The sequence below is a fragment of the Podarcis erhardii genome (assembly GCF_964252035.2).
Source record: "Podarcis erhardii genome assembly, chromosome: 7".
Taxonomy (NCBI): domain Eukaryota; kingdom Metazoa; phylum Chordata; class Lepidosauria; order Squamata; family Lacertidae; genus Podarcis; species Podarcis erhardii.
This window is the reverse complement of record NC_138511.1, coordinates 20,374,340-20,399,967: the sequence shown is the minus strand read 5'-3', so window position 1 is coordinate 20,399,967 and position 25,628 is coordinate 20,374,340. Positions and strand designations below refer to the sequence as shown.

Below are 25,628 nucleotides of genomic sequence, written 5' to 3'. Positions count from 1 at the left end.
TGCTGCACAACAGATCAAGCAATGTTGTTGCACAACACATTTCCACCGGCACAGCTATTGTGTTAGATTCCTCTGGTGTGCAACATTAGAACTCCCCTGTCCACTAGTGCAAGTGGTTTTGAGCTAGTGGATAAACAAATGCTGGATATGACCCTCTGTATTCATGCTCCTGTCATCCAACTATATGAAGGTTTCAAGGCATAGATGCTATCATTTACCCCTTACCATGCCAGAAACCTCAAAACATGGAAATAAGTCTAGCATGTGTTTGCCAACCCTTCATTATAGGTTCCACAGTTCACTATTTGGCAGGGAGCGATAAATCTATCTGACTGAAGAAAAATCTCCTGGAGTGCAGCCAAAAAGCTTCTGCTCTTCCTTTTAGTCAGTCAGCACAATATTGCTCCTTCTTTTTTGGGAAGTAGAAGACAGTTTAGCCAAGATATTCAGAATTCTGAAATCCTGAACACTGGTTTTTGGGAGAGGAAAACAAAATTTGGAAGCACGTGACTAACCCAAATGTCAAAAGGGTGTTTCCTGGATTTGTAAAGGAAAAGCGTATTTTGAAATTCACATTTCCAAAATTTTGCAGCAAGGCATGTAGCTAGATCTCATGAGTGATGGCTTGGTTATTTTATCAGGACTCCTGCATGCTTTGAGGCCTCTTGTCAGTGTAAAAGAAAACTAGGGTACCTCATTTGTCCTCTGTTCACAGTTAGGAGGGTTTCCTTGGTTTAGAGGGGTCAAAGGGCAAGTTAAAAAAACAATGACCTCCCCCAAACCAAACACTGCCTCCTGGTGGAAGAAATATTCAAGACAGAATATTTGAAGAATTCTGACCCCTTTACATATTTTTTTTTTAACTATTTCATCATGAGTAATCAAACCCAGCTTCTGACATGATGCCACTTTTGAGAATCAGCATAGTCCAGCACCTAGAAATTTGGAATTAGGACTGGGACTCCTGGGTCTGCATCCCTAACTGTTCCTAACATTCATTATGAACACAAAAGCATCTTCAATGTGCCATCTAAAAGTAGTACTGTTTTATTTCCTGACACAGCTGCTCAGGACCACAGATTTCCCTAAGCAGCTAGTCCTTGTTGATAACATCTGATGCCGGCCAAAGGAATTTCTGAAGCCCATTCATTCCCTTTTCAACCACGACTAGGCGAAAGCCACCCTTTATTGTTCATACATGGCAGAAGCACATAGCTGACAGCGGGTCAGGGAGAGGATTATCTCTCTTTATCACACATCCAAAAATCCTTTGCCACTTTACATCTCTTATCCCAACTCACTCCCCACCCCTTTGTCTTCCACCAAGAGGCACAGTGTGGCAGATACACACATCCCCAATAAAATCAAGACCACTACCACCCTGCTTCAGATTTGCAAAAGACCCACCCTAAACACAGTCCTAAGTGGGGAGGAAGGGAGACTGCTTTTGCCAGCAAAGAAAACTTCTTCCAGTAAAAGAGGCTGTCCCTATAGAACCACTTCCATGTTTTCTAAGCCAGGTGTAGGGAACCTTTGGCCTTCCAGATGTTGCAGGACTACAGTTCCCATCACCACTAGCCCACATCTGGAGGGCTCAATGTTCTGCACACCTGTCCTAAGCATCCGTCTTAGGCATGAAAAGTTAACACAAATCCTTCAGGGTATTAACTTCTGGCTTCTTTTTACGCTGAGGCATAAGTTAAAGCAAGGAGGGAGCACCAACTCCCCAGTAAAGAGGACTTTATTCCCCTATTCCAATTTTGTGGGGGTTCCATATATAAATGTTACCATAGAACTACCTACACCAGGGTGCCTGTGGTGTTAGCTAAGGATTAAGGGATAATAATGCATTAAAAGGGCAGCAAACGGCCAATTAATTAAACGATTAAAACACTTCTGCCAGGGGGTGGGTTGTTTATCTGCCTCTGGCACTTCACTATTTTGAGCGACCTCTGAGGGGGGCCTTCTCCCCTCCATAAGGAGAATGGTTCCCACAGGTTTTGTTTCCGCACTGTGTCATTTCTGAACTACAGTTGACAAAAAGGTAAGGACTCCTGGGAGCCAGTGTCACCAAACAATTAAAGTGTCACCCTCAAAGAATCATGGGAACTGTAGTTTGTTAAGGGCGCTGAGAATTGTAGAAATCTGCTTTCAATGTATGGTATGTGGCCTAAGTGTCTGATTAGGAGCATGAAGACCTGAGTTGAAATCCCTCCTAGCTGGGTGACCTTGGGCCAGAAGGGCTGTACATATTACCCTACTCACATGTTCACCACACGTTTCTCATTAAAACCGATCTTCAGCTAACGTGCATGTGTGAACAGTTAGGGACTGTGCAATACATTTTGCCAGTGGAAAATCGTGCCACCTCCCGAGTCAAGGTGCATGGTATTCAAGGCTGGCCGAGGTACTTTTGCCCTGGAGGTCACCCTCTCACCATACATTTGAAGAGCATAGCTTCCCCTGAAAAATCATAGGAACCAGGATGCTGGGAATTGTAACTCTGCAAAGGGTGGTGGAACAACAGTTCCTGGCATTCTCTTGGGGAAAGCCATGTGCTTTAAATATACGGAAAGAAAGTAACAATTGGCTGACCTTCTGTGACACCCAATATCAGCTGCTTGAGGCGGCCATCTCACTCAGCCTAATTATAGCTTGTATATTTACCTCACAAGCCATCCATGTACACTGCCTTGAACTCCTTGGATGGAAGGTAGGACAAATAAATTAACAAACAAATGTCTACTAAATCTTCTCTCTCTCTCTCTCTCTCTCTCTCTCTCTCTCTCTCTCTGTGTGTGTGTGTGTGTGTGTATCTCCCAACTTTCCTTTCAGGCCCACGCCCCACTTTGCTAGGGCGATTCCCCCTCACACAGCATTATTTATGAGCATGAATGCCTCATTGTCCCTTCCAAGGGTAATCTATTCCCTCAACAGAACCTGCTCTGTAATGGGGCTCCTTTATCAACGTCACCTGGGCAGGTACGCCCCCTCCTGCTCCCCTTTCCCAGTTCCATTTTGGAGCTTCTAAGCAAACAGGACGAAGGGGCAGAGGGAAGGCCCATCATGGCCGCACAGTTGACTCCTGTTGTCGCAGCCGCAATGGTGCCATTAATTGTGAGTGTGAGGGGAGGGACAGTGGAGGTATTCTGCCGCCCTACCGCCCTCACATCAGAAAGATGTGTGAGGTAATATAGGAAACTATTCAGGAATCTATTTGTCTTTTGGGCAAACCAAAAGCCACCACATGCTTACTCAACGTACTCGGGGGAGAAAGCTTGGTGGAGACTTTCTTGGTTTCAAAATGGAGAAAAGGAGATGGGGGGGACGGCACGGCTGCCCGTACCTTATAAGCAAATTACCCCAAGCTGACAGCACCAACACCTACCTGCTTGTCTGAATTAGAGTCTATTCCAACATGCTTTCATGCCCCCTCCCCTGAAGTCTACATCTTTTAAAATAAGATAAAAGTAAACTAGCTATCTCAAAGTAAACCAAATTTCTTTGCCGTGAAAAGCTAAACGCTCTAACTGGTACTAATGATGCCCATGAAACAAACTTGTGGGTGTATTTATACACACATCTGCATTTTTCCATTTATTTTGCCACTGCTGCTTGCAGTGGGAGGCAAGGAGCTATAGGGCACTGAGGCCCTCCCCTGCTGAGGGTGAGAGCGAATGTTGTTCTTGACAATGATAATGTATTTGTATTATTATTCCAAGGAGTTCAGGTCCCACTACTCCCCATTTTATCCTCACAACAGTCCTGTGAAGTAGGCTAGGCTGAGAGAGAGTGACTGCCCCTCAGTTACTCAGTGGGCTTCAAAACTATGTGACAATTTGCTCAGCCCTATCTGCACCTTCCGTGACATCACCTCCCACAAGTTTCATGAGGGCTGGAAGCTTTGCTGCTTCTAAGTAACGGTAGTGAAGAAGCAGCTCTGGTTCTCAGGATGCCTAGTTCTGTGCTTGCCTATAGAATTGCGGACGGGAAAGTGCTTTGCCCCCCATCAATCCACAGGCGAGACCCTCCCACCGCAGCCAAGTCTTAAGTTAGAATTCCTCCTCGCTGCAGGAGTTCTCCTCAGCCTCAAGGTCACCCTAAGCCACGCAGGAGGTTGTTCGGTGTTTCAAAAGCAGTCTCTCTTGCTTAAGAGTTTTCACTGGATTCATAATCTTCATGCAACCGGCAGGCAACAGGATCAAAGGGTGGGCGGGTGAATGCAGGGGTGGGGAGGGGGAGGAACCTGCTGTTGCTCTGCCAAAGGCCATATGCTGGTACTATGCAGTCTCAGGATGCTTACAGGCCAAAAGAGGAAAGCCAAAGGCAGGGATGAGGGATTACAGGGGCGGTATGTGCGTGTGGTGGGGGGAGGAGAGACCACATTCCATGGGGTTCAGACAACAGCCCTGAACAAGTAGAGAAAGGAGGAGACAGACAGACAGAAAGAAAAGAGGTGGTGGGAGACATGGAAGACAGACAGACAGACAGACAGACAGACAGACAGACAGACAGACAGGAGGGTGTGATGCATGGACAGCGCAATGGAAAGACAATTACTACTCTTAGGCCTCAGTGAAGCGGAAACCTTGTGTCAGGGCTATACCTCTTCAGACTGTAGATGGGAACTCATTTGGTTGAATGCTCCTTGCAGAGATAGATATCTTATTTGTTTGCCTTATAGCACAGCATTACTTGCCCTAGCAACCAAGAAGCTCAAGGTTCTGACAGATGTAACTAACTGAGCCCGTGGCATTAATGGGCTTCCCCTGCAGTGTATGCAAACTGGAACCTTCTTTTGGAAGAATTTGTGATGAGCCACCGTCGATGCAAATAAACTAAACTGGACTCCACAAACGGGGAATTTATTCCTGCATGCGTATAGAATTAAGGGTGGCATGGCGTAGGAACATAGGAACAGAAAAAGGAGTCCGCCGGATCAGGCCAATGGCTCATTATAGCGCACAGCATCCTGTTCTCACAGTGGCCAAGCGCATGCCCTGATGGGATGTGCACAAGCAAGAGCTGAGCACAACCGCACTCTCCCCACCCGCGACTCCCATTCAGAGAAGCATGACTGCATCAGTCAGTGAAGGCAGAGAATAGCCATTGGGCTAGTGGACACTGATAACCTTCTCCCCCATGAATTTGTCTAATCCTTTTTTTAAAAGCCATCCAAATTGGTGGCCATTGCTGCCTCCTGTGGGAATGTGTTCCATAGTTTTAACTTAAGTGCTGTGAGAAGCACTTCCTTTCGTCTGTCCTGAATCTTCCAATGTTCTGCCCTTCCTCCAAGATCCCAGGGCGGCATATATGGTGTCCCATGCCAGGTTTTATCCACATTAAAGCCTACATCTAATCGGGTCCTAATGCAAGTTCCTAACTACTACCTCTTCTTCTTCTTCTTCTTCTTCTTCTTCTTCTTCTCCTCCTCCTCCTCCTCCTCCTCCTCCTCCTCCTCTTTTTCTTCAATAACTCGTAGACGAGTAAGATTGTCTTCCATAAACACAGTTTTAACAATGAGTCCATAAGTGACTGTGGAGGCCAGTTCTGGATCCACACGTCCTTCCACAGTGGGGACATTGGTTTCCGGGCATATTGGTTCTCAAGTTGTTAAGAGCTAGGGCTGGGGGATTGGTGTACAGCATGCAGAAGATCCTGCTCCCAGTATTTATAACAGGCCCAGTCAATCCAAAGGCTTCTTACTGCCTGCTAATCAAGGAAGAAGACATGGACTTTGCTATTCCTTCCTGTGCCTGAAGTGAGTGTGTTGGCATGAGAGAACACTGTCCCCAGGTATACCCCTCCCAAGAGTGACTGCTTTCATGCATGTACACACACACACACACACACACACAGAGAGAGAGAGAGAGAGAGAGAGAGAGAGAGAGAGAGAGAGAAACACACACCAAAGATGGAAGAAAGGGTCTGAAGACAGCATGACAAGAAGCCAGGCAAAGGGATATCATAAAAACCAACCAGGAGCAGCCCAAATCACCTCATTCGCAGGGAACAGGAGAACCACACAGTGTGTGCTGGAGAGAAGGGACACCGTTCAGGGTGGGTGGGTGGCAGTGGCCTCTTGCAATGACAGCAACCATGAAAAGCAAATGCTGGTGGCATAACTGCGTGCATAACCCGTCTTGGGGAAGGGGAAGTGCAAAGCATTTTACAAGGCTCAAAAACTTCCATTCCAAGTGGGGAAGGGGTTGCTTAGTCCTTTGGACTAAGGGCACAAAGAGAAGAGGATGGATCGTCTTGGGCAGAGCTAAGGAAGGGCGGTGAGCGGGGGGGCAGGAAGGGTGGAAAGCCGACCTCGGAGCAGAGACATCCTGGTGGGGTGCGGCGGGGCACTGTGCGGACGGGCCTCCTTTCTCCAAACAGGCAACGCTGGAAGACACAAGACACACAACGGAAAGAAAAAGAAAGAAAGAAAGAAAGAAAGAAAGAAAGAAAGAAAGAAAGAAAGAGAGCAGGAGGGAGGGAGAAGACAGACAAAGCTATGGACAACCTCCCTCTTCTGCCCCCTTCAGACATACCCTGTTTAATTCCTCCCCTCCTCTTACAATGAAGAGCCCAGCACCCAAGACCCAGGGATGAGACTAATCGACAAGAGGTAACTCCGGCAAGTTGCAAACTTTCATTGGCAGTCCAATCAGCTAAAGGTTTTGTGAACTTATCATCGTGGAAGTGGGGACAGTTCTGAGTGGAAAGTGGGGTGGGTGGGGAATTAAGCTCTAAGGCAGAGCTTCAATTGCAAGAGTGTTTTAGCATGTTAAAATAGTAGGATGGGGAAAACAAAAGTCATCAAAAGTTGGCATTTTCACATGATAAAGATTGGCAGCTTATCTTCTTCTTTTTATTAAATGCTGCAAAGTACAGTCGTACCTTGGATCCCAAACACCTTGCAAGTCAAACGTTTTGGCTCCCGAACGCTGCAAAGCCAGAACTGAGTGTTCCGGTTTGTGAACGTTCTCATCTGCAGTTGGGAATGTGGGCTGAACATGTGTGCGTGTATGGCGTAGGGTGTGGGTGGGTGTCACTGTAGTCTAAACTGCTCCCAAGTATTGTTGTCCTGGAAAATTCACCCAAGCTAAACCTGGGTCCTGTTAAAATCCCACTTTTTAATCATCCAGTTAACAACAAGAAGGAGAAATCTGCATCCTGCTAAACACATGACACTGCCTCATACAGAGTCAGAACGTCTGCCCATCTTTGTTTAGCGCCACCTACTCTGAATAGCAGCTGCCCTACAGGGTCCCTGCCTCCTTATTAGCTGGTGAGTCAACCTGGGACAGCCTGCATGCAATGCGTGTGCTTTGCCTCCAAGCCTCGCTGTGAGCAGCACAAGCAGGACATCACCTTCAGCTGGACTTGGGACCCGTGACTTGTGAGCAATATATATATATATAAAGCCTCTCTATCTCCAGAGGGTCCGCATCAGATGGGAGGAGGAGGCTCACTTTGCATGACAGAGGGCATGCCTTGCTGGTTAGAGGCCAACTGTCAAGCGCAGCTGCCTTGGGGAGGGAAGCATCTCTCAAGTCCTGGCTGATGGCATATCCCAGGAAAGGTTTCATTTATTCCCTAGCTGTTTGATGGGGGGGATCATGTTGTATCCACTGGGGTTGGCAGAGTACAATGCCCTGGAGAGAGGAGGATGAAGAGGAGGAGAAGGGGCAGAAGGCCACCCAGGACACACGAGAACAGCCTGCCCTCTAAAAATCTAAAACAAGGCGGGTTAGGTGGGGGAAGAGAACACAGAAATGCCTCCAAGCGTTTCCTGTCCTGGATCTAGCAAGGAACAGCTGAGTCAGGCGCTCTCTGTGCCCCTGAAGAGCCTTTGGCCTCCTCTGCCAGGTACGGATAAAAGCCAGGAGCAAACCTTGAAGCTCTGCCAAGCTCTGTGCCGCGATTTCAGGCTTCGGGGGCCTTTGGCTTCAAAGGTAGTTGCGTTCCATTTGCCTTTGATTGGCTTTGCCTAGCGCACTTTCAAAATTAATCCCTGGGCTTTGCTAACAACATCATGACTCCCACGGGGTGGGTTTTTTGGGTGTGTGTGTGTGAGTGTGAAGAGACAGACTTCCCACTCCTCAGCTCTCTCCCCTTCCTAGGAGGAGGAAACTGTGAGGTCTGAAAATGATGCTGAAGATACAGGTGGATACTCTCCCCACTACTTTCCAAAGGGACATACACAGAATTATGTGCTCACAAACAGCCACAACTGCTGGATTGTTCAGTTTGCCACTGTTTCTGGGGGACAGGGTGTTACATCAAATATCAGTCCCTCACGGAGTACACTCCAGCAGTTCCTTGTTGGATATAGTCTGAGGCCTCCTCACCCTGTGGACTTTCCTCCCATCAAGTTCCTTGCCTGCACCTTCTCCTTGCTAGGCTTTGTCTCAACTGAAGTTCCCACCAGCTCTTCCCTGCCCCTTTGGCGAGGAAGTGAGTCAATCCCTTAAGTCAATCCTGTTGGGCAGCTGGGACAACGGGCTCTTCTCAGTGGTGGCCTCACAACTTTGGCGCTCCCTCCCCCAAGGGGCTCTGTTGGGCCTGCTCACTTCAGAACTGCAAGTCTACTCTAGGGAAATCAATACCTGTTTCACGTGTATCGGGCTCTCTCCCTCTCGACAGATTTGAGACAGACAAGAAAAGACGAAGGCGAGAAGCATGGCCTACAGATCACACCTGTAAACTGAGAAAGGTTTGTAGGGCAGAATGGAGATGGGGAGAAGGCAAAAGGTGCGGAGAGCATCGCGGGAGCTGCCCTGAAGTGGCGTTACCTGGGGGTAAAGGAATCACCTGTGGTGCAAAAGGACAGCAATGGGAGCTGCTTCTGAATGGCATGGCAGGCAGAGCGAGTTGGCGGGTGGACGTCACAAACGGATGGACAGACAGATGGAAGGGAGGAAGGCTGGGTGGGAGGGAGACATGGACTGAACACTCCAGACACCGTTATTCAAACATTCCCCATTACAGAGAGGGAGCGAGCAAAGGAGGGAGATGACCGGAAGGCAAAATCCCAAGACAACCTTAGCCAGAAGAAACAGAGCAGGCGCAGGACCACAACCACTTCAGAGGAGATGAGCCGGCAGATCAGACCTGCCACCAGTGGCCCATTAAAATGGCAAAACGAGCAGCGACTTACCTTTGAAAATTGGGTTCGCAGGGACTCATCAAACAGATGATACAGAGAGAGAGAAGGGCTTGGGCCTCTTCCACTCTCAACAGCTAGGGAGACAGGGAGAAGCTTTCGCCCCCAGCAGTTTCGCACCACTTACCACAAGGGCCCTGGTGCTTGACTGGGATGGCGGCTCTTTGTTGGCACTCAGCTTTCTGCCGCTCGCAGTCGTTGGCATAGGTCCGGCTGTCCCTGCCACAGAGAGGCCGGTAGGAGCCATCACAAGCGATACGCTCGCACGAGCAGCGGGCAGCCCCCCGGCGGTTCAGGCACACGCCGTTAAAGCGACACTCGTCCTTGCACTTGTCTGGAAAAGAACCGGGCAGGAGAAAGCAGTGAAATTCGGGAGCAGCACTGGAGGGTGGGTCAGTAGCCACTTTAAATTAAGAGGCACGTCCAATCTGTCCCTTCTCTTATTGACTATTGAAGAGGGCTGGGCTAGATGGGCTCTTGTGTTCCTTCCAACTCTATGATTCTGTGACAGAGTAAATCCTGGGGCCCAGGATGAATAAATGGTAGGCATTTTGCAAACTGAGAGCTCTCTCGTGCTACAATATATTTTATTTATTTGAATATTTATAAACCACACTTCTGTGCAAAATATCACAAGGAGGTGTACAGGCTAAAAATGCAACAGAAACATCAAACATGTCAGTAAGAGCAAATGGCAAAGCGTCTCAGGTTTGAAAGGCCCGTCTTGAATAATATGGTTTTCACAGGAAGCTCCTGCAGAACCTCTGGTGGCACTAAAGCCCCAGCCCCCGATAAAAGCCAGCTGACCCTCAGGGGCATGCGTGGGACTGCCAATGGTTCCCTCAGCTATTGCGGTAGAGCATAAGGAATTAGGTGGTCCTGAAGGTACTCTGGTTCCAAGATTTTTAAGTCTTTGTGAATTAACACAGGAATTTTGAACCTGGTCCAGCAGCAAATTGGCAACCACTGCAGCCCTCTCAGCAGCAAAGTGACATGCTGCCAGTAAACTATCTGACCACCACATTCTACACTAATTGCATCTTCCTGGCCAGAGACAAGGGCAGCCTGACATACAGTGCATTATGATAATCAAGTCCTGAGGGTTACCAATGTATTGACCACTGTGGCTAGGCTGCGTGTGTCTGTGTATACATATACATATACATATACATATACATATACATATACATATACATATACATATACATATACATATACACACACACATGCACACATCTCTGGATCAATGGCAGTTGAAAGGAGAAGGTGCCTAAGAACCAGCCCCTGCACAGATCTCAAGCCATTGTGGAGAAAGATGTGCATATTAAAATGGTGAATGGAGTACAGCAGACACTGGTTGGTGAGCAAAATCTCTAAGTCACATTTTGTGGTGTATTGTACACATTGGCCTGTGAATGTGCAAAGTCTCCAAGTGGAGAATATGCATTCTGACCAGTGAAAATGGTTGATGGTTGGGTGCTTTGAGCATTCTCCACCATCTTCCACAGAGCATGCATGCCGACAAGTCACGTCAGAAGCAATAGGGTTCTGATTCTGTTGATTTGTTTTGCCCCTTCAACCATACTCCTCCTCACTGCCTACAGGACTTGCTTTTCTCCTCTAGAAGAAAACAGTCCCAATACTTTTGTATGGGGAAATGTAAATGAAACCTATCACGATTCATTCTAAGGACAGGGCCTTTCCAGTGCTGGCCACCCCCTCCAACTGCAGAAATCTGTCCCTAGAGGTTTTTGTTTCAGACACCCTTCACGTCAACCTGTAACAACTTGGAATTTAGACTCTCTTACCCTGAAGCAGGCACTGTCCTGACCGCACTTTCTGGATCTCGATCCCCCGAATGGCGCCCGACCTCAGCATGACACAGTCGTTGTCATAGGTTACCCCCTCATCGCTACACACTGGATCCCGCTTCAGCGGGCAGCTCTCAGGCCGGAGCAGGAGCTCAGCACGCCGAGTGCGAGGGTTGACCCGGCAAACTCTGTTCATGTCATTGTGGGTGCTCTTGCAAGGGTCTGGGGAAAAGTAGGTGAGGAATGATGAGAGCGGAAAAATCTTGCAGCCATCCCAGGAATTGAATCTGGGACTTTCAGTGTGTAACGCTGCTTCTCTAACTATGGACTCAACACTGCAGATATAATTTCTCCACAGAAGTTGCCTTTGATTTATCTAGTCCAACACTGTAGAAGTGAAAGCAGTTCTCTAGGGTCTCAGGATGGGGGTCTTTCCCTGGCACAAGTGCTGGTGGATGGATGATGCTCTATTCCCCTTTCCAGAGCTACAATTCCCAGAGTTCCCTGGGAAAAGGGAATGACTGTTACACCACTCAGAACTGTAGCTCTGCAATGGGAATTGGGGGCGGGGGTCCTAATCTCAGCACCCTTGAAAAGTGATGGTGCCCATGATTCTTTGGGTGGGGGAAGCCATGATAGGATGGGCATAACTCACAACACCGCATCACACACACAATTTCAGAAAAACATCCCCTCAATGGCTACCTGATAGATCTCCATGATTCTCCATGGAAATCTACCCACTTGCTGGAGGCTAGAGAGCCTTGCAAGAGTTCACACCTACAGACTTATTGCAGGGTGCAAGAAAGGTGAGTCAAGGGTCCCAGAAGGATACTGACCACTTAGAAAAGACAGACTTTCCAGGTGGTCGGGACATGGGCCACGTCAAAAGGAGATGTGCAGAACCAATGTGCATGAGCAGCCATCACACACACCCCAGGTATCTGAGCACAGGTGGAGATCATTGGCCTTCCAGCTCCCTCCCACCTAATCTGGGTTTATCAAAATCGCCTTCCATTCACCCCTTGGGCACTTTTATAGAAACACCGAAGATACAGGACTACTTATTGGCTAATCCTCCTTCTCTGTCTCTCCACAGGGGCATTTTCAGCGCCAAGCTAATACCTGGGAGGAACCAACTTGATTCAACACATATGCACAAAAGGGCATTATTTCCTAACAAAGATAACCCACAAGTTCTGAAAAATAAAATAAAATCCGAACTCTGAAATATCTACATTCCTACCCTGCCCCTCCCGAGAGAGAGAGAAACCCAAAAGGGAGGATGGAGGATTAACACATCACCATGGAGACTAGAAGAGCCACACATGTATATATTGGGTTGGGAGAGAGAGGACTCTTTAACCTCAAAAACACACAGCAGAGCATGACTGAAGCTGGTTACAAATTTTGGTGGGTACTTGGGCAAGAGGCCGTTTTACCCGAGTGGGGAAAAAGAAAGAAGAAAACAATTCCCTTGAGAATGTACAGAGCATTTTTGTTTTAGCGTTTAACGATGCACAGCCTCACAGTACTTTCATACTAAGACAGCCTTTCCCAAACTTTTGAGTCCCCAGGTATGGTTGGACTGCAACTCCTACCACCCCCAGATGGTATGGAGATGATGGGAGATGTAGTCCAAAACCATCTAGGGAACCAAGGTTGTGGGAAGGTGTTTCCCAAACCTGGGCCTCCAGCTGTTTTTTGGGACTACGACTCCCATCATCCCTAGCTAGCAGGACCAGTAGTCAGGGATGATGGGAATTGTAGTCCAGAAACAGCTGGAGACCCAAGTTTGGAAAACACGGCTCTAAAGCAAAGGTGGGCAAGCAGTTGCTCACTGCATGTTTGCTGGACTCCAACTCCCATCAGCCCCAGCCTGCACGGCCAATGGTCAGGGATGCTGGGAGTCATAATCCAATGACACTGGAAGGCCCATAGTTTCCCCATCCCTGGATTAAAGGTGCCTGGGAGATGGGAGCACCATTTAGAAAGGAGGTTCTCTGCTGTGCCTCTGCATGAGTGGCTGCTCTGGCTTTTATTAAGACACTGAAACACAGGTGGGGAACTCGCATTAGCCTCAGCCAGCGTTGAGGGAAGATGGGAGCAGCAGCCTGAGGGAAGATGGGTGTGGCAGCCCAGCAACATCTGGAGGGCCAAAGAGAGAACAGCGAGGCAGCCGGAAGCCCCAGAAAACTCACCACAAGGCCCGTCAAACTTCTTGAAAAGGTTCTCTTGCTTGTCGCAGGCGTGCCTGTTGAGGTGGCACTCGCTGCGGTAGTCCTTGCCGTCGCTGCCGCACACCACATTCTCAGGCACGCCGCTGCATGAAGACGGGCAGATGCACTTAGCCGACAGCCCATCCGTGGAGCGGGCACAGGTGCTTCCAAAGCTGCAGGTCACCTCTGCGCAGGGGTCCTTCGAACCTGGGGAAAGAAGAGGAGGCGCAGGGCCTGGACTGATGAGCATGCAAAAGCATGACTGAACAAGGGAACTGATGGGAGGTGCAATGTTTGGCAAGTGTGCATGGTGGGGGAGATGTTGCTTAGGAATGGCGCTTAACAACTTGGGTCCAGGATATCTCAGGGACCACTTGATCCCTTATATCCTTGCCAGATCACTAAGGTCTTCAGGGGAGTCACTGTTAGTGGTTTCCTGTGGGTTCAGTATTGGGGGACCAATTTTATGGAACCCCCTTCCAGCTGAAGCCAGAGAGGCCTCATCTCCCTGTTGATCTTCCAACAGTTATTGAAGACTCCCCCCCCCCAAAGGCTTTTAAACTGAATTCTCATTTTATAGTTATATTTCATTTTTTTGTCTTATTGCATTGGGAGTTTTTGTACACTGCTTAGAGATGGATGTGGTTATTGCTGAAATAATAAATGATAATGTTTGGTGGGAATCCCCACCAAATGGTGGGAAACAGACCTTACAGAACTATAGTTCCCAGAGTTCCCTGGGAAGAGGGATCGTCAAGCCAGTCTAGGAATTGTAGTTCTGTGAGGGGAATGGGGCCATCACCTAATAAATCTCGGCACCCTTAAAAAACTACAGATCCCAGGAGTCTCGGGGGGGGGGGGGAGAGCCATGGCTGTTTAAAGTGGTATGATACTGCTTTAAATGTGCAGACGGGGCCTCTATGTGGGTATAATGTTGACATGATTGGCGCTGCATATTGTAAAGTAACCTCTTAGCATGCTTAATGGTCATTTAATCTTTCAATGTTTTAAACTGAACAGTAATTGTTGAGTTCTCAGAGGTATACGGTAGCGTACTTTGATTCGTTACGGCTATTGTGCTCCCGTGCTTAAATTGTCTCTTACATGGATGGCTCTGAGTACAACGTTATTTGCAGGAAGTTAGGGATATGAAATGACTGATACTAAAAGGAAATGGAGAGGATAAAAGACTTGAAGGAGTTTGCGGTAGTCTTGTTATATTATATGAGCTAGGCCAGGAACAGGGAACCTTCTACAGACCACATTCTCTTTTGGGCAGTCTTTCTGAAGGCGGCATTCCCATGGTGAGGGGGGGGGGGAGGAGTGGTCAGAAGCCAAAGAAACCCCAAACTGTGCCAGACACAGGACATCTCTTAACGCACCATGAGCAAAATGTAATGAGGGAAGGAAAGAGACATCGAGAAGCTGCTCTACATTTGACCGGGATGGGCCAAATGTTATTTATAGGCCCCGGCTACAGCCTCATTTATTTAATTATTTATTTACAACCCCCCCCCCCCATTTGTCACTCTCCTCCCTCCCTCCTCCTTTCCCAATCCCCCATTATTATTTTAAATAAATCACTCTGGCACTCGCATCGTCCTCCCTTCCCTGCTTCCAGGAGAGCCCCCAGCGGGAGGCGAGAAGCTCAGATTTATCGAGAGAGCCGAGAGGGATCCTCATCAGGGGAGGGCACTGAGAATGGAGGGAGGGAAGGTCAACTTAATTTACTTGGAGACATGCAGGCTGGGGGGCGGGGGGGAGGTGTTCATTTGCACAATTCTTCGCTAGCAGCTGGTGCGTGCCATGTTACCAAGGAGGGTCCATTAGCTTCACTTACGGCTGGGCCTCTCCAGGAAATAAGCTGCTCTGGGGCACAAGCCACACTTAGGCACATCAGACTCTGCGTGCATGCACAAAGTGCTTCTGTCGCAGGTAGACCCGAGGCATAAGGAAGCAGGCCTGTTTGTCATTGAGAAGGCTGGGGTGGCGGCAAGAAGGGGAGCAGGAATTTTGGCCGAGGGATTCTACTCAGGACTCAGAGAGAAAGTGCCCCCCAACTTTCCCAGCTCAGCTTTCATGTATCCCCACAGGCTATCAGGCGGTCTCCCTTACCCTCATTCTCCCTAGATTGCCCCCAGCTAATGTCTGCTTCCAATTTCCCCCCTACTTCCCATTTCCAGCTAAAGCTCACTTCCTGTTTGCACCCCACCAGGCACCCACTTCCCATTTCATCTGCACCCAGAAACCCACTTCCTGTTTCCTCCCCACCAGACATTCACATAAAGCTAAAGGGGACCCCTGACCATTAGGTCCAGTCGTGGCTGACTCTGGGGTTGCGGCGCTCATCTCGATTTATTGGCTGAGGGAGCCGGCGTACAGCTTCCGGGTCATGTGGCCAGCATGACTAAGCCGCTTCTGGCTAACCAGAGCAGCGCATGGAAACGCCATTTACCTTCCCGCCGGAGCGGTACCTATTTATCTACTTGTACTTTGACGTGCTTTCGAACTGCTAGGTTGGCAGGAGCAGGGACCGAACAACGGGAGCTCACCCCGTCATGGGGATTCGAACCGCCGACCTTCTGATTGGCAAGTCCTAGGCTCTGTGGTTTAACCCACAGTGCCACCCGCATCCCTGACACTCACATACTTCCTGCTAATAGGGTTGCCATATTTCAAAAAGTGAAAATTCTGTCAGTTGTTTTTTTTTTGTTTGTTTGTTTTTTGTTTTTTTGCCAAAGTTGTTGAGCTATTTTTAAGGGAAATTGGCAAAAAATGACACAGCTGACATTGATTGCCATACATCCAGATTTTCCCAGACATTTAGCCGATTTCCTCCCAGACACTGCTTTCGACTGCAGTATTCCGGGTATTTATTTCCAGGAAAATCCAGGCATGTGGCAACCCTACCTGTTAAGTGACAGAGGTGAGATTTAAAGAAGGGTGGCAGTGTTCACACACGCCCAGAGGTTTGGAGAGTGGTGAGAAGAGAACAGGTCTGGTCTGCAGTGGCTCCCTGTCCACAGAATGCTCTCCCCAGGAAGGCCTGCCTGGCACCAATCCTGTCATTTGGGTGCCAATCAAATACATTTTTGTTCTCCTGGGCTCTTGTGCAACACCAGCTAAAGGAAACTGTACTGTTTAACAGGTTAGTGTACTGTTGAATCCGTTTTTAGTAACGTTCTTGCAATTTTATTATAGCATCTTTTTTTCCTTTGTTTGTAAAGTGCTTCCTTCAGTGGGAAGCAATGTATGCAGTTAATAAACATAACCCTAAACCTTCCTGAACTAGGGAATTACATGCTAGGCAAGGAGGCTCATCCTGACCCAAGTGAGTCAAGGCCCAGCTCAGTTACTCACCACAAGCCCCTTTGCTGATGACTTTGATCCGGCGCTGTTGGTTGCATTGAGCCTTTTCCAGCTCGCATTCGTTGCTGTAGGTAGAATAATCCGAGCCACAGACAGGGGCCACCACTGAGGGGCACGTGGTCTTCTTGCACACACATAGTCCCTGGGAGGGGCCCGTTGCACTCCTCTCACACACGGCACCAAACCCACACAGCACACCTCGGCACACTGGATGGGAGTGCAAAGAAGAAAAAGATAATTAAGCAATGAATGAGGGTTGGTTTGTCAAAAGAGGGAAAGCTGAGCATGATTCTCAACTTTAATATAGTGTGTGTTTCCAGCTCAAGTTTCTAGTCCTTATGCCTATGGGGGGAAAGACTGAAAAAAATTATAGCCAATAAGCCTGTGTAGACAATGAACTGGGATCTCAGAAACTCACATGCAAGGTACAGTACTAGCTTAAGAGCACGGACTTCCTGAAGTCACTCTCAACCTTAGCATCTGTGAAATGGAAACACTGGCCTTCCTCACAGAGTTGTTGTGAGGGCACAGCAACTAAAGTCAATGAAGGGCTTTGTGAATTAATATGCGTTGTGCGAATGCTACATCACAGCAGGATGTAGTGAGATCTCGGGTGGTGATAGAAAGAGGAGCAATTGTGGTAAGAATGGCAATTTGGGATTAAGGAAATGATTTTCAAGGTGTGGCACTTTCTGGCTTGGCTCTGCAGAATGCATCCCCAGGGCTTCAGGCAAGGAACATTCCCAGCCTTGAACCTGGGACCTTCTGCATGCAAAACAGATGCTCTACCTCTTATCTGCACCCCTTTCCTTAATAGGAAGGTGGGAAGCTCTTTTATACTGATTCCAGAACTACAGAATCATAGGACTCTGTAGGGTTGGAAGGGTCCCATGCAGGAATCACAGGAGCCCCCAGAGTCTGAGAAAAATGAGCTGGGAAGCCCCAGCATGGAAGGCGGCCACTGGCAGGCTGCTCACTCTGCGCCCTCAGATCCCCCTGTCCCGTGCTACATCCACCACTGAGCCACAGCCCTTTCTCTGAAAATAAAGGACGATTCTAGTCCTCATGGCTCTCAATAAAGGACTGAAACGGGAACATAGGAAGCTGCCTTATGCTGAATCAGTACTTTGGTCCACCAACCTCAGTGTTGTCTACACTGACTGGCAGCAGCTCTCCAGGGTTTCACGCAGGAATCTCTCCCCTGCTGCCAGGATGCCCAGAGGGAAGGCCAGGAGCCCTTTGGCCACCACTTGCCCATCTAGCTCAGTACTGTCTGCACTGACTGGTAGCATTCCTTCAATTTTCCAGGTAAGGGGACATTCCCAGCTCTACCTGGAGATGCTGGGAGCTGAATCTGGATCTTCTGCATCAAAGCCGATGCTCTACCATGGAGCTATGGCCTTTTCCCAAAGGAGGAGGCAGCACCAAGCTAGATGGACCCCCCCCTTACTAAATCCTAGCACTCCAGGTGATAGTTATCTCTGCATACTTCCTCAAAAGATAGATAGTTTCCTTGGCATGCTTTTTCTCAAATTTATCTATTTAGGAACAGATGCCTGCTTTTTTCTCTCTCTGCGCCCTGAGGCAGATAATGACAAGATAAACATAACCAAACGCATGAAGCCTCCGCTCAATAATCAATGAACAACTCAATTAGCAACCCCCCCCCAAAAAAGTCCTGTGACTCAACTCAATAAAGCCATAAAATCAACATTAATCAAAATAGTCTACTCATCACAGATAGTTTTGCAAATAAAATGTGTGTTTGGTGAGCAAGAGAGCTGTAGTGGCATAGCAACCAGGATGCTAGAATGGGAGACCGAGGACCTGGGAGACCGGGGTGCAAATCGCCCACTTGGCCATGACGCCGACCACGGTGACCTTGGGCCGGCCAGTCACTGCCACCCAGCCTAACCTACTTCTCAGGGTTGTTGTGGGAATGAGAGGAGGGCAGGGGGGAGACAGAATCATGGATGCTAGCTTGAGCTCCCTGGAGGAAATGGTGGGATATAAGCGCAATAAATAAATAAAACAGAGGTGTGGGGGAGTCTGCAGGGGGAGGGGTTGAGCCTGTTGCCAGATTGTTTTGGGTGTGAGTTTCAGAATCTGAGGAACAGGTTACCTAGGGTTGCCATATTTCAAAAAGTAAAATTCCTGACACCTGCAAAGACCCCAAAACTGTTGAGCCTTTAAAAAAAAAAACAACCACCAAAACCTGCCCTGAAAATAGTGACTTTAAGCTTTTTGAGCTGTTTTCGTTGCTTTTTCCATTGCGTTCCCATACATCTGGGTTTCCCATCACATTTTGCCGAATTTTGCAAAATTCCCTCCTGACGAATGGCAAGGTTACCAGACAATTTGGGAGCAAAAGTCAGCAGCAAGGTTAGTAGGTATGTGTGAACAGCACACCCCAGTGTGAGAGAACTTCAGACCAGGGCGGGATGGCGGAATGTGACCCTTAAGACTGCTCTGTTTGGCCCTCAGGAATCCTCCTAGCCCATGCCCCTCACAAGTCTTGCCATCTTGCGTGTTTTTGCCTGGCTGGAATATGTCCTAAGAATATAAGAAGAGTCCTTCTGGATCAGGCCAAGGGCCCACCTAGTCCAGCATCCTGTTCTCACAGCGGCCCATCAGATGCTTCTGGGAACCTGGCAAGCCACTCCCCCCACCATGAACACCTCTTACTTGCCTGGGAAGAAGATGGCACAAAGATGTGCATCTCATCGTTTGCTTTACATTCTTTAGCTTAACCCCGCCTCCTTTTGCACCTGGCCCTGCCCACTGCTGGCACACGGCCCCTGGGAGGATGCAGGTACCTCACACAGTTTTGTTTTCAAAAAGAAATCAGGCTTTGTTTTGTTTCTGAAAGTCCGCGAGGCAAAAGAGAGAGGACAGACACATCATAAATCAATCCCTGGTTGCAGAGGCCCTCTCAAGCCAAGATACCTGGCAGTTCTCCAAACAAAACTGTTGAATTGCTGTTTTCATTTCCGAGTACACAGTATGATGTTGTATTGTCCTTTTACTATTTTTTGTTGGGAGCAAAGGTGGCTGGGGCAACCCAGTTGGATGAGCAGCTTATTATTATTATTATTATTATTATTATTATTATTATTATTATTAAATAATCTGGCTCTTCTGTTTTTAAATATGCTTGTTCGTTGTATGCTTGCTTTGATCTCATTTTTGTTATATTTGCTGCATAAATTCAAACTCTTTTAAAACATTCTGTTTGATTTTTTTTTTTATTATTTTTTTAAATATGGAGTTTCTAGGGGAACTTTCAAGGCTTCGAGCCTCAAAACCACCAACTTGATAGACACACAATAATTACAGATTGCAATTAGGAATGTGGTGGGAGGGGTGGGTCGCCTTCCTAATAAGAGATGCACTATTCCTGCTATCGCGCATATCGCGCATGCTAATCAGAGGAGCCAGCACCAGCCAGTTCCCCATCTAAATTGCAAATGAAGGAGAGGTGTTTGGCTGTTCTTTTTTAATTTGGGAGGTGGGTGGTGGTGGTGGGAGGAATGCCAGGTACGGGAAGCTGAGAAGTGTACACACACACACACACACACACACGTGTGTGACTTTTCATGTCGTCTCCAAAGAGAGGCGTTATCCAAAGCATCAGCCTCAGATCTTGGACACCAGGGTAGCAAATCCTCATTTGGCCCCCAACAGCCTTCGGCAACTTGCTCTTAGCCGAGATGATTCTGTGCATCTTTGTTCTCGCACACACATACTCATCCTTACAACCAAATTTCAGGTTTTTTTTTAAGCTGCAGTCATTGCGCTTTGGAAAGCGTTGCGTAAATGGAGATGTTCTGGCACCTTCTGTAGGTCTGCAGTCTTTTTCCTCTCAGGGCAGAATGTGGGCCCTTCTGGGTAGAAGGAGGGAGGCAGGAAGTGGCCTAAAGACACAAGGGCCCCCTCCAAACACCTGTTACGTCCACACCGCCCATTTAAAGAACATTTAAATCACGCTTCTCCCTTTCTCAAAGAATCCTGGGAACTGTAGTTTGTCAAGGGTGCTGGAAGTTGTAGCTCTGGGAATGAACTGCAGTTCCCATGATTCTTTGGGAAGGGAGGATGTGCTTTAAATGTACAAAGCCATAGTACATTTTTTGCAAATGTAAAAAGCCAGCCCTTTATCACACATTTTGTGATGATTTGTGCTCTTGATGTGATGAATTGTGCTGAGCCTCTCCAATTCAGGCAGGATTTCCTGATCCACAGGCTCTAAGGCTGCAATCCAAACCCCTGGCAGGCAGCTGCGGGCTTAATGGAGAGGTGGTGCCGCCGTGACACCCACAGTCCTGCCACTCATGCTGTCTACCCATTAGGTGAAAAGTGTTCAGCAGAGTGATGCTGTAATTTCTGTCTCCTTCCTCACCTGACTTACAGTTAAAGGCCAAAACTCAGTGGTAGAGCCTTCTGCTTGGCATGCAGAAGGTTCCAGAGAGGTGCTGCCAGCCTATGTAGACAATATTGGGCGAGATGCAGTGGGTATAAAGCAGCTTTCTCCATTCCTCCAATCCTCACCCTCTTGACCTCCCCAAGCTGACAATTGCTTCCATCTCTCCTTGCCGCTCCTTTTACAATCACTTATTCCTCTCTCCCTTCCCCTCCCCTCTCTATTTGTAGCAAAATTCCTACTCAGCCATGAAGCTTTTGGGCTAGCCAGGGGTCAGAAACTTTTTCAGCAGGGGGCCGGTTCACTGTCCCTCAGAGCTTGTGGGGGACCGGACTATATTTTGAAAAAATAATAATGAATTCCTATGCCCCACAAATAACCCAGAGATGGATTTTAAATAAAAGCACACATTCTACTCATGTAAAAATACCAGGCAGACCCCACAAATAACCCAGAGATGCATTTTAAATAAAAGGACACATTCTACTCATGTAAAAACATGCTGATTCCCGGATTGTCGGCGGGCCGGATTTAGAAGGCGACTGGGCTGGATCTGACCCCTGGGCCATCGTTTGCCTCCCCATGGGCTAGCCTTTGTCTCTCAGCCTACCTCACAGGGTTGTTGTCAGGATAACCTGGGGAAAGAGCAGGATCGACATCCTGAGCTCCTTGGAGTAAAGGTGGGATATCAATAGAGGAAGAAAGGAAGGAGAATTGGCATAATTAATTGTTGCCCTCAATAATTCTGTTGATTTATTGCTGCTTCTGTGAGGATTGTTTTTTGCTTGTTTGCTTATATGTTTCATTCATATATATATATATATATATATATTTGCTTTCGTAGATTTTCACGGGTACAGGAATGCAGGTTTTGGTGTCCTCGGGTGTCTTCCCGTGTAAAAGTTGGGGTGTCTAGGCGACGTTTCGACGAGGTCCTGCTCTGTTCCAGTAACAAGAATCCTGACAAGTAACAAGAATCTTGTTACTGTTCCAGTAACAAGAACAGTAACAAGAATCTTGTTACTGTTCCAGTAACAAGAATCCTAGATCCTGCTCTGTTCCAGTAACAAGAAGCCGAAAGCACCAGCCTGAAGATGACGAGTGAGACCTCGTCGAAACGTCGCCTAGACACCCCAACTTTTACACGGGAAGACACCCGAGGACACCAAAACCTGCATATATATATATATATATATATATATACACACATATCTTATACCGTTCAGATCCCTGCTTGTCCATGAAGCTCACTGGGTGTGGCCTTGTCATCAGTCACTGCCTCTCTTGGCCTAACAGACTTCACAGGGTTGTTTTAAGGATTAAATGGGGAGAGGGAGAGCCATGCCCCTTGGGCTCCTTGGACAAAACAGGGATATAAACACAATAAATAACAAACAAATCTCTTTCACCATTGCCTTGTGGATCCTGGGGGATGGAGAGCTGGGGCAAAAATGTCAAAAACACAAATGCCCTGGAATGTTTGTCTGTGTTAAGAACAGCCCCCCTCATGCCCTCTCCACCTTCACAATGCACGCACGCACACACACACACACACCTATTATGCATTTCTCCCCGTTACCGATTTAGTTATATGTATATTTTAATTTAGAATTGTATAGGGACATCACAGACCCACACGCAAAGAGCTGCATTCTACGGACAAAGCACCCAGCTAAGGAAATGGCCTGGCCTACATAACAGCGGGAGAACGGAAATAAATAAAAAATAAATGAATAAAAAAAGATAATGTGTGGGAAAAGAGAAATCCTAAAAGGGGAGAGGAATGCTTTTTTAAAAAAAAAAAGAAAAAAGAAAAGAAAAACAGCACGCTTGCCGGCGGTTCATTTACACTTCAATACTTGGGCGCCTGGCTTCAGCTGCCTGGAGAGAGTTTAAGCTCATATGCACAGCAACAATGCACAGCGCTAAGAGACTAATATCGTCAAATAAATAAAGAAGACGAAGAAGAAGAAGAAGAAGAAGAAGCTTTCGTTCGCTCCTGCCCAATATCTAAAAGCAATTTATCATTTTTATGAAGCTCTGTGGATCGTCTCTTTCTCAGCACACACACACACACACACACACACACACACACACACACACACATATATGAGAGAGAGAGAGTCTTTTTCTGGAACCCCCCCCCCCCAATTTTCGCACAGTGAGATAAGGGGGTGGGGAAGGGAGGCGAGAAAAGCAAAATGGGGGTCTAAAAATGCAGAGCGAGAGAGGGATTGACTTGATGATTATTTCCTTCCCTTTCTCCACCCTCACATCCAGCCAACCAGCCCACTCCCCCCCTCCGCACCCCGGCTGCCCTCCTCCCCATCCTCCTTGGGCTCCTTCTTCCTGGAGCTGAAGTCTTAAAAGAGTTTGTAGTGCATTATCAAGCTGTCACTCAGAGAGCGAGGAAGGCACAGAAGACAAAGCGTCTCGGTGGCATACGTGTTGGGAAAAGGTCCGAAGGCACATAGGCACCTCTTGCCAAGCTGTGGAGGCTGGAGCTCAATGGTCAAGGAAAAAATGAGCTGTAGCTCAGTGGTTAGAGCATCTGCCCAGCATGCAGAAGGTCCCGGGTTCGACCCTGCCCCTGGCATCTCCAGGTAGATCTGGGAGAGACTCCCTCCCTGAATCCATGGAAAGCACCTTCTAATCAGTGTATCCCCTAGTGAAGCCATCCCTGCAGATTAAAGTCTTCTAGATGCAAGAGATGTAAGCATCTCCTTTGCATGCAGAAGGTCCTGAGTTCAGCCCCTGGATTCTCCCATTCAGAAAAGGGTGATGACATTTTTATTCCCACCCCAAAGGGCAACATTCTCTTATGGGAAAGCTTGGAACAGGGGAGGAACGTGCCAGTAGTGGGCGGAGTCAGAGGCAAAAGTGGGCAGGGCAAAGTGTGTAAATTATTTTTGCACACTAAACTGGTTTCTACTCACGCCCCATGCAGGCAAGAAGCCCGCTTGAGAATTCATTGGAAATCATCATCATCGTCATCAATAGCTGTTATTGTTATTTCATTTTTATGCCACGCATTTGACTGGGTTGCTCCATGACTAAACTGTCATCATGCCAATCATGAGCAGGCAGAGGGCCTTCTTGGTAGTGGCGCCCACCATGTAGAACGTCCTCCTATCAGATGTCAAGGAGATAAGCAATTATACAATATTTAAAAGACATCTGAAGGCAGCCCTGTAGAGGGAAGTTTTTAATCTTTAATGTTTTATCATTTTTTTTTTATATGCTGGAAGCTGCCCAGGGTGACAAGGGCAACCCAGTCAGATGGGCGGGGTACAAATAATGAAATTATCATCATCACCATTGTCCACACTGGTTGGCAGTGGCTCTCCAGGGTTTCAGACAGGGAAGATTCCCAGCCCTACCTGGAGATGCCAGGAATTGATCTTCTGCTCTACCAGAGATTCCTGTACACACACACACCTATCTTCCCATGCTCTATCCAGGTAACAGAGACACATTGTCACAATCCCAAAGCACATCCCTGCCATGCAAAAGCCATTATGGAGGAGGCATGGAGTAAGGCTGGGTGAGGGGTGTTGTTTGGGGAAGGGGGGTGGCCTAGGGAGTCTCAGGAGGGCCAGAGAGAGAAGTTTGCAGGGCCGGGTCTGTGTTTTCCCACCCCTGTCTGAGTGCATACCAAGAGATAGTGGCAAGTCCAAGCCCGAGGCTGTATCAGGAGCCCTGCTTTGCTTCTGTCGCCCATGTTGGTCTGAGACTGAGCCCATCCCCTCGGTTGCAAGATAACTTCCCCTCCTTTCCCTATTTCATTCTGTCAGGGCCAAGGCCTGGTGAATAATTCAGCGCAGGTTCAGCGAGGCTCTCGTGCCTCTGCCTCCCCTGGCAGGGCTGGGAGCGTGCGAGGACGCAGCTGGATGGGGAAGCCATGAAAGATATATGAATGTGGAGTGGATGGCATATGGCTGAGTTGCTTTGCAGTCCTCCCGGCACCCTATTTATCCCCTCCAGCCATACCTTGCTCCAGCATCTCTGCCCCAAGCCAGGGCTGCAGCAGGGTTGAGGGGAACCATCGCAACAGTCACACTGCAAGGGGTTACTGCAGAAGGCCCCGGGTTCAATCCACAGATAGATGGAGAGATCTTGCCAAACAGTGTAGACCCCAAGGGCCACATGCCCTTCATGGCGACCTTTTGAGGGCCAAATGTCAGTGGTGAGTGGGGCCACAGGCAAATTTGAGCAGGGCAACAAATACAAGTGTTTGCCTTTGTCCAGCAGGCCAGTTGCATATTCACACACTCTGTGTCCTCCATCCATCTCCTCTCATTCCATAGGCCAACTTTGACAAGGGGGCAGCACAAAGATGACAGGTGATTGACAGGTGAATAATCCCACCCACTTGTCCAATTTGACTCCTAGGTGGAGACAGAGCAGGACTGAACTGCCCATCAGGCGACATAACCCACCCATGGGAGCGATATCACCTGACAGGTGGGCGTGGCTTAGCAAAGCCCGGTGTCTCAATCCGAATTGGAACCCATGACAGGCCAAAACTGGCCTGCTGGTTCCCTGTCCTGGTGTACAAAATTATAGAGTAGTGCAAGTACTGTTGAATATCAGCTTATTTCCTGGCTCCTCACTGCTGTGATAAGGATGGGGATATAACCCAGGAACATGCTTAT

General features: G+C 48.1%; 1 protein-coding gene across 1 annotated transcript in view; it reads right to left on the bottom strand.

Moving 5' to 3' along the window:
* The window catches only part of AGRN (agrin), a 239,401-nt gene that overhangs the window by 74,142 nt on the left and 139,631 nt on the right, over positions 1-25,628 (bottom strand). Inside the window, 4 exon segments of the mRNA XM_081870652.1 lie at positions 9,285-9,491; positions 10,966-11,190; positions 13,170-13,394; positions 16,548-16,763. Coding sequence (XP_081726778.1) covers positions 9,285-9,491; positions 10,966-11,190; positions 13,170-13,394; positions 16,548-16,763 — 873 coding nt within the window.